The 14,547-nt window shown below is 33.0% G+C and overlaps 1 protein-coding gene across 1 annotated transcript in view; it reads right to left on the minus strand.

The window, feature by feature from the left end:
- Positions 1-1,414: 1,414 nt before the first annotated feature.
- Positions 1,415-14,547, minus strand: part of LOC118180633 (rhodopsin, GQ-coupled-like) — a 333,342-nt gene continuing 320,209 nt past the window's right edge. Inside the window, exon 3 of the mRNA XM_035349726.2 lies at positions 1,415-3,075. Coding sequence (XP_035205617.2) covers positions 1,625-3,075 — 1,451 coding nt within the window. The 3' untranslated portion in view covers positions 1,415-1,624. The remainder of the gene's footprint in view (positions 3,076-14,547) is intronic.

The raw sequence follows: 14,547 nt of genomic DNA on the forward strand, positions 1-14,547 counted from the left end.
ACAGATAAAAAAAAAAATAGCCAAATGAGGGTCTTAATACCAGATAGTCTTTAGCAATATTCTTTGAAAACCTTTCGGGGAACTTATGGAAACTCTAGCAGCACAATTAACGATCTATATTTACAGTGCTCGGGAAATTAGATGCTGGAACTACGAATTTTCCTGCGAATTCATCAGCACTGCAAATCTGATATCGTATATTGTACTTGTATTCGTACCAACAGCAATCCATGCATTTTGTGCAACCAAGTAATATCTATAAGTGAGAGGTTCGTGACATGAGCATCGAAAATATTGCAATTATTTGATTTACACATCTTTTAGGCAGGTGAAGCAAATTTTCCATTGCTCGGACTAACTACTGAATATGGGAAAAGGAAATCACCCGAATTTACGCACAGAGGCTATTAGCATCGCAAGTCAATGTGCTGCTACAGGTTCATAATATCCGTCATTACTGACCATTCTTTCTTTTCTTAAAGAACCAATATATGGCTAGAAAGCGCGCGCCGTAACAGCATAGCCGTACCTAAAAATCTTACGCGTGAACATGGTGTCGTGCTGGAAACAATAAAATCTCATAGAGACTGTCAAGTTGATGCAAAATGATCATACCTTATATTAGAAATTATTCATAATCATTTCCTATAAAGACATTTATTTTAGAGGAATTGATTAATCACTCATACACTAGGGCTTCATTTATCACCAGACTTAAGGTCCAAGGCCATTTAGTTGTGGGCAATTTGATGAATCTGTGTTGTAGTCCATCAGTCTGTCAGCCGTAGCACAATTAAAAGATGTTCTCCATTGCGAGATATCATCTGTAGATCAAGCTGCTAGTAAAAGTATAGACGAATAAGCGCGTTTGCAGAAAGCGATTTCCTAAAGCGGAAGAAAAATTTAACGCTTGATAGCAATACAAACTTTTGTGAATTGAAGCAATTCTACTGCATTCCTGCAAGCATGCTTTCGTTAAATGTTATTCGAAAGACAGGATGACAATGCATTGCTATCTGTCTATGAATTAATGACTAAGATTTTTGTTGCCAAAAGATACATGAATTAATAGCACGAATTTTAAAGCAAAATTCAACAAGACAACTTATCCACTTTTCTTAAGTTCATGAAACGTCTAATGACTTATTCCTCGTGTACACAGAATAGATTTTTCTTGAAAGTAGAGTATAATGGGATTTGAGATGCTATTATAAATACAGAAATAACTAATTATTTATATAATATAATATATGCATAAATATGTTGATTTTAAGATATTAATTTAGAACAATGCAATTTTTTTAAAAGTGTTTAACATATTTACAAAAGCATATAATAGAACAAAACAAACAGTTACATTCAAATTCCTTTTGTGTCAATTACATGTACAATACAATTACAGGAATTATCACAGAATTTTTTAAAGCAATTATGAGGCAGAAACTGCATGCAAAATTCTGAATGTGACGCAAATGTGAAAAATGTCCTGTGCCGTAATCAAAACCATATAGCATACCTCTACACTCATATCTCATGTTCAGTAGTATGTATATAATCGTATTATGTTTTAAAAAGCTCGTTTTACAAGCACATTGCTCTCACAAGTTTGAAATTGTTACAGTCTTCAGTGTGAAAACTTATCAATAAGTATAGAATTGGTACACAAATGAGTGTGGCAATTCTCGCATTTTTGAAGGAGCAACTTTTGATTCCGTACATCCAATAAACGCTTCGAAGACACTTTGGTAGAAATTTCCGTTGCAGGCAAAAGATCTACACAAGCGTTTGGCAAATGCGTAGACAGCTGAGCTCGAGATGCTGATACAGTTTCACATTTTGAACTTTTAGAAAACGGATTATTATAGAAATAGACTACAGTGGGAATCTTTACAATATGATCATCTTCCATGTATGTCTGATACTTCTGATGCAACGAGCTTTCGCTCCTGAACATCAAAGATCTAAGAAGAGACTTATTTTCGGGAGCTATTATCTCTGGCATTACCATCGTTGGTTTGGCACTTTCTGGTACAGCAACTGTCGTAGGTCCGTCTGAACGTCTTGGAGGCGAGTCATCGACTATCGAGCAGCAATCATGGCTTCTCAACGATTTTAAGCTATTCTGAAACCTTCTGTTTCTCATATTACACGTGTCACATTCACAGCTAAATTGTAAATCATCAGCTACATCTTGTTCTCGCTTGATATAGATAATCTTACAATTTTCGTATTCGTTCGCAACAGTTACCCCGACATAAACCTTTTTTCCTGTAAAAGAAGAACTGCTATCTTCTATAACCTCCGAAGCATCATAATTTGGTAAGCAAGGACAGCCATTCCTTGTACGAATAACTGAAGAATTTTTACTCAGATACGTTCCTCCTCTCTCAATGGAACTTCTTTGCAATTTCTTTTTAAAGATTCTTCTTAATGTGGCTCTAAAATGACGATGGGAAAGACCATAAATAGCAGGATTGTAAATGGTAGACATCTTTGCAAACAAACTTGGCAAAACCGATACCCATGGTGTTAAGATTCTGGTATTACCAAACTGCCCTATGATGGCAACAAGAGAATAAGGAGTCCAAGATAATAAAAACATAGCAATAACAAACATTATCATTTCTGCAGCTTTGTAATCGTTTCTCTTTTTCGGCTTCGTGTATATTTTCTTAACATTGTTTTTCTTCATATCCTTCTCGTTTAGGTATATAGTTCGTATAATGAAAGCATAACATATGGTAATAATAGTAATTGGTAAAAAGAATCCAAAAATAAATATATAAATAAAGTAAGATCTGTTCAAAGATGTCCTTGAAAGATAGTCAAAAGAACAACTGGTAAGAAAGCCTTCAGGGACAAGAGCACCCCAGCCAAAGAGAGGAGGAAGCATTATTGCTAGACAGTAAATCCATATGAAAATAATGGCAACTTTCGCTTTGGCATTTGTGAAAAGAATTCCTCCGTACCATGGCTTGACAGAAATAACTAAGCATCTCTCAATAGCGATGGCAGTAAGAGTTGCAATTGATACCAGACCAAACAGTCCACAAAGAGAAGCGTAGATTTCGCAACCTGAAATGTAAGAAATAAAGACTTTAATAAAACTTTGATAATATTCAGATACAATTTTAAGTAATGCTGATCCAATAACTAATAAATCTGCTTTTTGATAAAATAATACGCTACATTTAACAAACATGTAACAAGAAATTTTTTGTTTTTGTGAATTTTTGTATTAAACATAATGCAAAGCTATACTTAAAGTTCAGAGGTTTATTTATTAGTAATTTGATTCTTCGAATATTGAGTTTACCTTACCTGGTTTATTTTAAATCTAGAATTAAGCATTATAAACATATTTATTTGCGTAATACATTTTTACATAGCCTGTGTATAGTACACTGGATATAAGACAATGTCACCTTCTGAATACCGATTCATTTTTTAAAAGCAGCTGAGCATATTGAAATATTTTGCTATTGAATATACATAATTTATTGCTCGACCATTATTTTTAAGCTAAAACAAATCTATCTATTCATAAAGTATATTTTAATAAACATGCTATTTCTCATGACGAACCTATAAGCCTTCGTAGTGTAGCCTTAGCATGCCTTCGTAGTGTAGTGGACAGCACACTGGTCGCGTATTCCATAGATCCGTGGTTCGATTCCCAGCGAAGGCGTTGCTCATTTTTCAAGTCTCTTGCTTCCAAATAACCTAATAGCTCTATAATGGCGCCTAAACTAAAAGGGTAGTGGATGATGATTCTCCACACCCAGGATTTGGCGATTGGGTCCCCAAACCCCAGTTGCCCTTTAAAAGGGGGAGTATATAAGATATTTCTCCCGCCTTCTTAGCATGCCTTTGCAGTGTAATGGTCAGCACACAGGGCGCATATTCCAGAGGTCCATGGCTCGATTCCCGGCAACGGCGTTGCTCATTCTTCAAGTCTCTTGCTTCCAAATAACCTAATAGCTCTACAAACGTTTCTTGTAATTCTCCTTTTCCTCTGTCCCCCACAAACGTAAAGGAAATGAATTTAAACTATGAGCGACAATATGTGTTTAGAGAGAAAGCATTGGCATACTCGACTAGGAACTCAAAGTTCCAGTTATCACTACAGTAATTTTGTATTTGAAATTATGTGAAACGGCACGTTAGCAATAGGAGCCAAGGTCTTAGGGTCTAATAGTTTAATCTGTAAATACTCAGGCATAAATATTAAATTTGGAAATGTTGATTTGTAAATATTGTATTGAAAAAAAGCAAGCATCATACGTTCTCTTTATTCGTAAATTTCAAACTGAAGTTACAATAAATTTGTAAGTTGTTTTACTTCCTTTTGCAATCAATTATGTTACAGCTACGACGGAACAAAATGTCCCCCTCCAGTGCATTAAAATTATTTAGTTTAAGTTAAATTAGACTTCAAAACACATTTAATATATCAGCAATATATAAATCTCATGTATACCATGATCAAACGTTCAATCGGTAACAAACTAACCATTCGAACATTTGCTTGTATTAAAGAAAATAAATATAACTTCTCAAATAGTTTCAGTGGAAAAAAAGAGTGATAAAGAATAAACTGTGTAAGTTTCATATTTTGAAGCTTACTTTTGATAATAATGTTTACCATACAGAAGCTGTTCGAACATTGCTTAGACGAGTTTACTTTCCCGTAAAAAGGATTTTTCTGCTTGGAACTTTTTTAACTGCAAATATATTTTTGAATATATAAATTATAATTTACTTGACAGCTTTGTTTTCATGCAAAGTTTCACTTTTAAAGAAGCAGGGGATGGAAGGCTATGTTTGCGTTCTTTCCGAAGAAAATTATTCGTATCTAGTAATTAAAAAAACTTTGTAAAAGCCATGTTTTTTTATGTCTAAAGCTACGATAGGTAATGTTGTCAATAACAAAGAAGAAAAACGTTAAAATTTAGCTTCAAGGGGAAAAATTGCTGCAAATGTGTATACAAGGAATAAAACGGAATATTTCAAATTTTGCAAAAGTAAGATCTTAAATGTTAAAAGAAAGTTGTGTCAACTGTAAACAAAGCGATTAAGGCTGATTTGGATCTTAAAAAGGCGAAACAATGAGCATCGTCTTACTCCACGACATACTATCTCCGAATGCAGAACTTTTTGCATAATTCTTTTTGAGAAACATATATCCGGATAAAAATGGAAAAATGTTGTACAATACACAAATACGTAAATGAATGCAAAAACAAAGAGATCTTAAAACATGGTTCAAGGAAACTAAAGGATTTATGATTGTTGCTGCTTTTTCATATAACGACAAATTAACAATAAAGAGTGTGGAGAAGAATGCTAAGATCAACTTCACGTATTATCAAAAACATATTTTGTACCCAATTTTGAAATACGAAATACCTTCTCTTTACACACAGTGTGATCAATCAGTAGAACTATATCAAGACAAAGCAAGCAGTGACACCTCAAAATCTACGGTTAATTTCCTGGAAAAAAATGGAACAAAAAAAGGGGTATCAAGGCCATACCCTTCACTCATATCCCTAAATCTTCTGATCTATCACCAATATATTTTTTATCTTTGGGACGCCCAGGCAGTTTAGTGGTTAGGGAAGCCTGATTGCGATACCGAAGGACCTTGGTTCAAATCCCGGAGAAGGCATGGTTGTAACTGTTCGTCCCTTCATAGGAGGCGATGGTGGCCCACCTATTAGGTGTCTTCATAATAAAGAGACCACCGCATCTGGCCTTGTACAGATTAATGGACTGGGTTACACTGTAACTGTTCACAATCTGCCATTTGCGAAAAAAAAAAAAACACTTAAAAAAGCGGGTTGTCCAAACGTCGATCTAGAATCTCCTCAGACTTTGGAAAGCTGTTCGAGAGTAATGGGACAAAATACCTCTTCCGATACCACAAAAGAATTTATTGTCTTGAAAATTCCAGTGTATAAAGATAGTGAATAATGAGGGTTATCAAACAGAACATTTAAAACATAAAAATGTTAGGTAAAGTATTTCTGTAATTACAATGAAAATCGTCTAAAAAATGTGCGAAAAGCCTCTGTATTTACTCGAAAATAAGATTCTCTTTCATGCTATATTTCTGTTCTAAAAATTGACATCGTTTTAAAAACAAGAATTTTAATAAATTATCTCGCAGAATTAGAGAAAGTATTTATAGAATAATTATACTGTTTAAATGATAAATAAACTATCTGGATAATTATCACAAACATAAACTTCATAACTAGCGCTAATTATAATAGCCACATCTAACTGAATACTCTTGTTACGAAATGTACAGGCGCGGTAAGATAGCTTCCTCGCAAAGCAGTTTTAGGGTTGCTATAAAATGGCAAGGGAAAGCAGACATTTGGCGAGAAATCGCCCATTTGGCGATATTTGGTGACAAAATTGGCGATATGCCATGGACGGATGGAGAACCTTCTGGAAGGAATTCTTACCGGTTTAGTCGTGACCTTCGAGAGGAAGAAGGCCATGACACTCCTCGAACAAGTCAGATATGAGTCATGCTTTCCGTCCATCGTTTTTCCACCATTAGTTTTGTAACTACCACGAGGCGTGTGTTCGTTCTCGTAAAGCTCTAAATTTGTCAATATAGTTTGTTGTTTAGTGCTGACTTTGTTAATGATGTAGCAATGCCTGACTATTGTTGTGTGCCTGATTATTAAGTGCAATTCTAATTATGCTGGAACTGAAAATTACGTGAGTGTGTACAAATTTCCAACGGATGAAGCACAAAAAGCAGCTTTGGTTCCGTAAGATTCCTCGAGTGAATTTCATACCATCTAAACGAAGTGTTGTCTGTGAAAAACATTTTCGCGAAGATATGATTGTGCGTGAAGATGTATTCACGGATAAAAATGGGCGATTTTAAGAATTCGAAGAAAACATCCAATGTTAAAAGACGATATATATCCATGCATATTTAATGGCTGTGATGTGGAGTTAAATGTATCAATGAATGAACAGCAAGCTTTAATACATGTAGTGGACCCACCAGCGGCCGAGCGGTAAAGTCGTTGAACACTGGTAGTTCGCTCCGAGGTTCGAATCCCGCGAACGGGCTGGCTGCATGGGCGTTTTCGTGGTTTTCCCCATGTGTAGCGTGTATACGAGCCAGTTTCCCTTAGAAAACCTCCACAAAGGCATCCCTTCCCTTAGGCAGATAGCCCTCGAGGCTTTACAATAATCACACACACACACACACACACATACGCACATCTTAATACTTGTAGCTGGTTATTGTGTTCATTCTTTGAAACTGCAGTGTATAATCTGCAAAGAAAAGGTATTAAGTTTGGATAATTTATTGATTGAAGGGAAGGATTATGGTAATCTTCCATTATATCAAACAACAGAATCCAAAGATAAGTGCACATATTTGGATATGGTAAGTAGAGGTTGTCTTACGAAACAGTCCATACTAGTTTTTAATATCCATAGTTATTGCATATTTAGAAAACTTACATCAAAGAAATATGAAACACATTTTCAAAAATGCCAAAATCAGCATTCAGTCATTATTTCACTTTTTAAAATATTTATAAATAATAGTGGGCTACTTGGTAATGAAATATGTCTGTCTTGCAACTGTGATTTCTTTAATATTGTCATCAAAATGCTAAATACATTTGCAAACATTTGTTTAAAAAATTATAGAAAAGTATTAGCAGATAGTAAGTTTTCTGCTTCAAATGAACGAAAAGTAAAGAAATTTAAAAAGAATTAAGTATTTTTATTTTCTCAATTGTAAAATGCAGTTTTAATTTTCTTATAGTAATTGTAACTCCAAGCACTGCATAGTTTATGCCATTTAAAAGATAAGTTATATGTATTTGCTAAGATAGACTGTAGTATAAATATGAATGTTTGAATTTAGAGTTTTTACTATTAAAGTATATTGTTTCCATTGTTTAATTTTTGTATATATTTGTGATAGCAGGAAAATTCATGATAAATGGGATAAAAAAAGTTTCACTGTATGCAATTTTGTGAAGAGATTCTTTAATGCATGTGGTATGCTACTGTGTATATTTAAAGATTTTCTGTGCAGTTTATGCGAAAACGTTTATAGATTTTAGAAAATGTACTTTTTGAACGAAATTATCATGATTATTTCAAAGAATAGACTAATATGATAATATGTTAAGGTATGATAGAGAGAGCAGATGTTAAGAAACCACTATACGTAAATAATAATAAATATGAATGTTTGATAATATGATTTTTGTTATTATATTTAAGTATAACTTTAGCTTTGTTGCTTAATTTGATATATGTGATAATAAGGAAGCAATAAATTAAAAAAAAATATTTTGACGTGCTGTTTAATGAAGAGCAGATTTTAATGCACATAGTAAGTTATTGTGTATATTATTGAAAACTCTTCTATGTAATATGCAAAGAAAGGTTAATGATTTTAAAAAGCATATAAATGATAATCGTAATTCCCATTATCCTAAAATTTATAGGCTAAAAATATGTATATGCACCTGCATATGATATAAAGAATGATGTTAAGAAACATCGGCATTAGTACTAAATATTGTAATCCATAATTAATGCATTTTAAATCATATAATATTTAAAAATATTACATTTTACATTAAGTGCAAATTGCAGTTCTGTTATTTCTCTCTTCGAATTTGTAATATAGCTCTTGATACGAATACGAATGTTGCAAGTCATGTTTTTTGATTACTACATTTGAATACATTCCATTTTCATTGTTAGTTTTTGTACATGCTCGTGACAGCAATAAAATTCATTATAAATCGGAAAAATCTTTTTGTTGTGTGCTATTTAATGAAGAGCAGATTTAAACGTGCAGTTCTTATTATTGTGTATATTATTAAAATCATTTTTGCGCATTATCCAAGGGAAAGTATCTAAACGAATGTCATTGATTTGAAAAAATGAATAAAATGGCCGTGAGAATCTGTCATTGTCTAAAACAAGAATATATATATATATATATATATATATATATATATATATATTTACGTATGATCAAAGGAAATGATGTTAAAAATTATCAGCATTGCTACAAACTATTGTACTTTTAACAGCTTGCTATTTAAAAAAACACTTAATGATTTTTCGTTAATTCGAAATAGTCGTTCTGTTACTTGTTTCTGGTAACTTTCAAACACTGCACATTATATGTGTTTTTTTAAATATTGCTAGTTGTGTATATTGTTTGTTAGGTTATCGCATTTCAAATAGGAATGCTGGAAGGCTTTTTTGTTATAATATTTAGGTATGTTTCTTGTATGAAATATTTTTTATCACATTTATGTAGTATTTCATTTACATACGTTGGAGATATAGAAGTTGATGGTTATATATTTTGCTTTGAAACGCGAATAAATTAATACTTGAGCATAAGTAAAATATTAATTATTATCTTAAGAACCCCTTCTCAATTTATCATGACAGTGGCAATTTTCAATCAGCGTTTAAATATTTGTAAAATGCTCGTTTGTTCTTTCCATTATATTATGCACAAAGTTAATTAAAATATTTCTAAAAAGCCTAAAAAGTTAAAATAATGTATATAATGCCTCCTTTCTTTCAGCTATTTAATTACGTAAACAACATGATAAAGTTATATTTCCGACGAAAATTTAAAAATCCAGATGACTTTCCTACGATAACATCGGACGGAAAGCTCCGCCATGTTTATAATGTGTCATGACCTTCTCTCTCGCCAAGGTCATGGTTTAGCCCAGAATGTCTCGAACACCAGCCAAAAGCTATATAAACCCTGCTGGAACGCGGAGAGTTAGTTAGTATCGAGTTGGTGTCTCGTCTAGCGAGTCAATCCCTGCGGAGTCGATCGAGTTGACAGCCGGGCAACGAGTACTGAGTGGGTCGTCGAGTGCACCGAAAGAGTCTCTTAGTGTATCGCAGTTAGTGCATCGTCGAGCGAGCTGGTTGAGCTCCGGGAACGACTGAACCGAAGAGTCGGGAGCCGTACTCTGTGTGTCGTCGAGTGCATCGCGAGTTGTAGCTTGGAGAGTCTCGAGAGTACGTGGAGTTCCAAGAACGACCGAGCAGAGTCGGGAGCTGTACTGTGGTGCTTTGCAGTGAAGCCGTCTCCACCGTCATTGCTTAAGAGTGTGAAGGCTGTGTCGCTGATTGTTACAGCGTGTTTATAGCAGATATTCGACGACTGTAAAAAGTGTTATTGGAGCTGTCCTGATTAATATTGGCTGAATAAAGTGTCAATGCTTCATCAAGTATCGTCGTTATTCACTCCAAATCTACGAACCCCGTACGAACATAAAGGAAGAAAATAACGTAACAACTGGTGTCAGAAAAGAAAAACGCAACACTTTCATAGGCCAGCATCTACTGTACCGGTTACTGAAATGTCTAAAAATAAATAGGTAGTAATGTATATTAATGTTTTCTAATTTTTCTTTCTATACCATAGTAAAATATTTTGTTTAATTTGATAGCTTGCCTGTCACCTTAATCAACTATCCATCTACATTTTTTTTATTAAAATTTATCCTGAAGTATCTTATATTAGAGGAGGTCTTTTGTGTGCCACACATCGAATAAATTATCATTGAGTCAAAATTTGACACTGGAGAATATGAACCATCTTAAAAAAGAAACTGTTAAATCTTTCGTAATTTAATTTCTGTTAGTTTATTAATTATTTTTAAACTTACATTAATATTTAAAATTAGTATATTATTTTTAAAGCTTTCAAAGTCTGTCTGCAACATTCACCTAAACCTAGAAAGCTTAAATTATTGGTTTTAATTCCAAGTTTCAATTTTCTGTATTTCTACACAAATTTCGTAAATCAGTCTGTTAGATGCAAAAGAAATTATACAGAGTAAATGGGGTGACACGTTCTTTACATCTGAAATTATACTGACTGTATTTAATTAAATTAATTCATAATTTCTAAAATAAGTATTTACTGTAAATTAAACTCAAGATACACTGTTTATATCCGTATCCTAAGGCAGACTGTAATTCATACAGTGTCACTACTCAGATGTTATCGTCAGGAAACCAGCTGGACCTCATGCAGTGAAGAAGGGCAATAGTGATACTCATCTGATTATGAAAGGATCAGAAGTTGTAGATGACCTGAGTTATCAGAAGACCAGTGACGGATGGGGACGTGACTGCTTTAATGAACAAGTAATCAAAACCATGCTTCCGCATCTTTTCATTTCTTTAATTGGCTAATAGGGAATTATGCTTCATTTAAACTGCTCCTAATAAACTCTCTTCTCTTCCAATCATTATCATCTCTAGCAAATTATTTGATTAGAGAATTAGAATGCGAAGAGATTTTAGTTTTTTATGCCTTTATTTTTTTAACGCAGTTTTCCTCAGTTTGGCGAAATTTTCTAAGCCGGAATAAGCCTGCATCATCTTAAATAGAACACGCGTAAAATAGGCGTTGACAGCATTTTGGTTCAATAGATGGCGATATGGTTGCTGCTTCTTTTTTTTATTTATTAATTTTATTTTACCTATTATCTCTCTGAAGGCAGCGCTTGGTTACACTTAACGGCTTCTATCTGATGCTTGCTTCTTACGGAATTGATTTCAGCGTCTAATAAAGACTATGTTTTGTGATCCCACTGGCTACTGCACGGAGTCAATTACAGTTGTATATAACCATTAAAAGGAAACATTCAACAAAAAGCGGTGATTAGTGTAAATAATTACAACGTTTTTAATCAGTTACGCAGTTCCCGTAAGATACAGTTGTGGTCCTTAAAGGATAGGAATTTCTGTCTGTCCCTTTCGAAATACACACAGTTTGTCTATAAAACACATATTAGTCTAAAGTTTGCTTTTGCATAATTTTAAAATACGTTAGTGTGTGCAAGAGCACGCAATACATTTATAACAAGGAAATCTAGTCTAAAAATTTGAAGTTAGTATCGAAGTCCGTTATATTCCTAAAAACTGATTTGAAGTCTTTATTTTTATTTGGAATAAAGTAAAACTGAAATAATAGTCGATGAGCATTTTAAATCACATTTTGAAACTTTTCGTATGCTTTCTTTAAGCATAAAATTTCCTTTAAAACATTATTTTTATTACTCTCTAAGTCGCTTTGTCTATTTCTGTTGTGAACAGAAGAATGTTGCACAAAACATTGTATCGAAAGCAAATGCAATATTTATTAACTTTTATTACCACTTTTAAGTAAACCTGAGCATATATCATTTTGCGTAATATTCTTCTGATTCAGTTATAACAGAAACGTTTTTAATTTCTTGATTTCAGTTGCTTCAATACGTCCAATGAACTAAAATTTATTTCTTCTTTATAATATACGATCATTTGTGCCCTATGTTGGATAAAACGTTACGCATATAGTAAGGAAGAAATATGTTTTCATAATGCTACATATAATATGTACGTCTACATCTAGAAACATACTTTTATTATATGTAATTTTAAGAAAATCCCTGTGGTTTCAGTTCCCCAAATGTTTTTCGATCTCCCTTCAGTTCCCTATTGGGCAGTTTTCCTAGCTGTACTATAGCTTTAAAACAATTTAAAAATCCTATGGCTCCTAGCCCACATCAAAGTATTATTATTTAAAATTTAAGTAGCCATTCAGATATTAATACCCGTTTTAAAACGCCAACTTCCGTTCTAGTATTAATACCTGTTTAGACATTATTGAAAATAAAACAATTTCCAAAGAATTAATCTTAGCCATTACAAATTTATTTGTAAATTTATTTAGTGCATGCTGTAATTAATCGCTGCTTGCCTAATATATTATCAAAGCAGTACATCTGTTTTCAAATCGTAAAACCTAGATAGAAAAAAAGAAACTACCTGCATAAATATTTGATTTAGTAAGTGATATTGAAGCAAGAAAAATTAGCATTTTACCACCAAAGAAATAGTCGATGATTTGTGCAATAATCCTGCGAATCAGGAAGTGATGATGAAGATGCAATATGTGTACAGTCTTGAACAAGATGCTGCACTTAAAGTGAAATCCTGTAGTTGTTATACGAGAGTGAAATTTATATCAAATTCATCAGATAATTTAGATTAAAATAACACCTCTAATGATGATTATTGGAGAAATTAAACAAGAATAATAAGGCAATGTTTGTAAATTTTGTAGGACTAGTTTCGATGGTTTAAATACAGAACCATCTTCTTCAGCTGCCTAAGGGCAAAGGAACAAGATAGATTGCACTTCGGCTGCTGAAGCAGATGTTTCTGTATTTAAACAATCGAAACTACTCCACAAAATTTACAAACATTACCCTGATTCTTGTTGTTTAGATACCTAATAATCATCAGATAATGTTAGTGACATTCTTATGTAGAGTTGATAATTTAATTACTGCAACGAATCAACAGTCAAATAATTTTTACGAATGGAGAAAAATATAAAAATCCTAAAAAATATCTAATAAACTACTATTAAAATAGTTTCTTGTTTGAACATACTACGATAAAGTGTTAACAAACTTTTTCGCCCTATTATAATTTATAAATTACAATATATATTAATAAATTTCTGCCCACCAGCGGCCGAGCGGTAAAGACGCTGAACACTGGTAGTTCGGTCTGAGGTTCGAATCCCGCGAACGGGCTGGCTGCATGGGCGTTTTCGTGGTTTTCCCCATGTGTAACGTGTATACGAGCCAGTTTCCCTTAGAAAGTCCTCCACGAAAGGCATCCCTCCCTTTAGGCAGATAGCCCTCGTGTGCTTTGCCATAATTAAATACACCACACACCACCACCATTAATAAATTTCTCTCCCTAATTATACTCTCAGAAATTATTACGAACAGCATTTTATATAGGTTTTGCGGAAGTCATTTAGAAAGGTTAGGCAAACTACAGAAGTCATTATCCATGATAAGCATTGTACTTGTATTTAAAATTATGCATTAAAGACGGTGTGCTCGTCAAAGAAATTTATGTTTTAAGGTGTATATTTCAAAGACACATAGCTCTTTCACTAGCTGCAAACGTTCTTTACTTTTTTAAAAAATTCAAACTGTAAAAGTATTAGGCAAGACAATAAGAGCAGAATAAACGGGGACTCTTCCTTTGGGGATTCGAGACAAGTTACCATATTTCATTAATTAATGCCTTAAAAACTGTCTCCAAATAAATGTTTCTCCCAAAGCTGATCATTCCAAAACTGAAGTTTATTTTAAATTAGTTAGTAATCAATAGTCTTGCGTAAAATAAAAACAAAATTGCAGCTCTGAATTATTTGCTTTCTAGATTCTTAAAAAGCTTCCATATGAACGAAAAAATAAAATAAACATTTCTGTACCTAAACTTATTACTTTCCAATTTTCAATTTTTACTTTTTTTAATTTAAAACCAATGTTTCAAAGTTTTATCTTATTACTTGTCCAACCGAAGAAAGGCAGAATAAGGAAAAAGAAAGAAACGTAACTCAAATATATTTCTTAAACTCAAACCCAAAAAATGATGAAAGAAAGAAAAACGTAAAGGAAAAAGGAGAGCTTAAAATGT

This window comes from Stegodyphus dumicola, chromosome 1, assembly GCF_044657685.1.
Source record: "Stegodyphus dumicola isolate Sdum_Otavi_A_Nest chromosome 1, ASM4465768v1".
NCBI lineage: Eukaryota > Metazoa > Arthropoda > Arachnida > Araneae > Eresidae > Stegodyphus > Stegodyphus dumicola.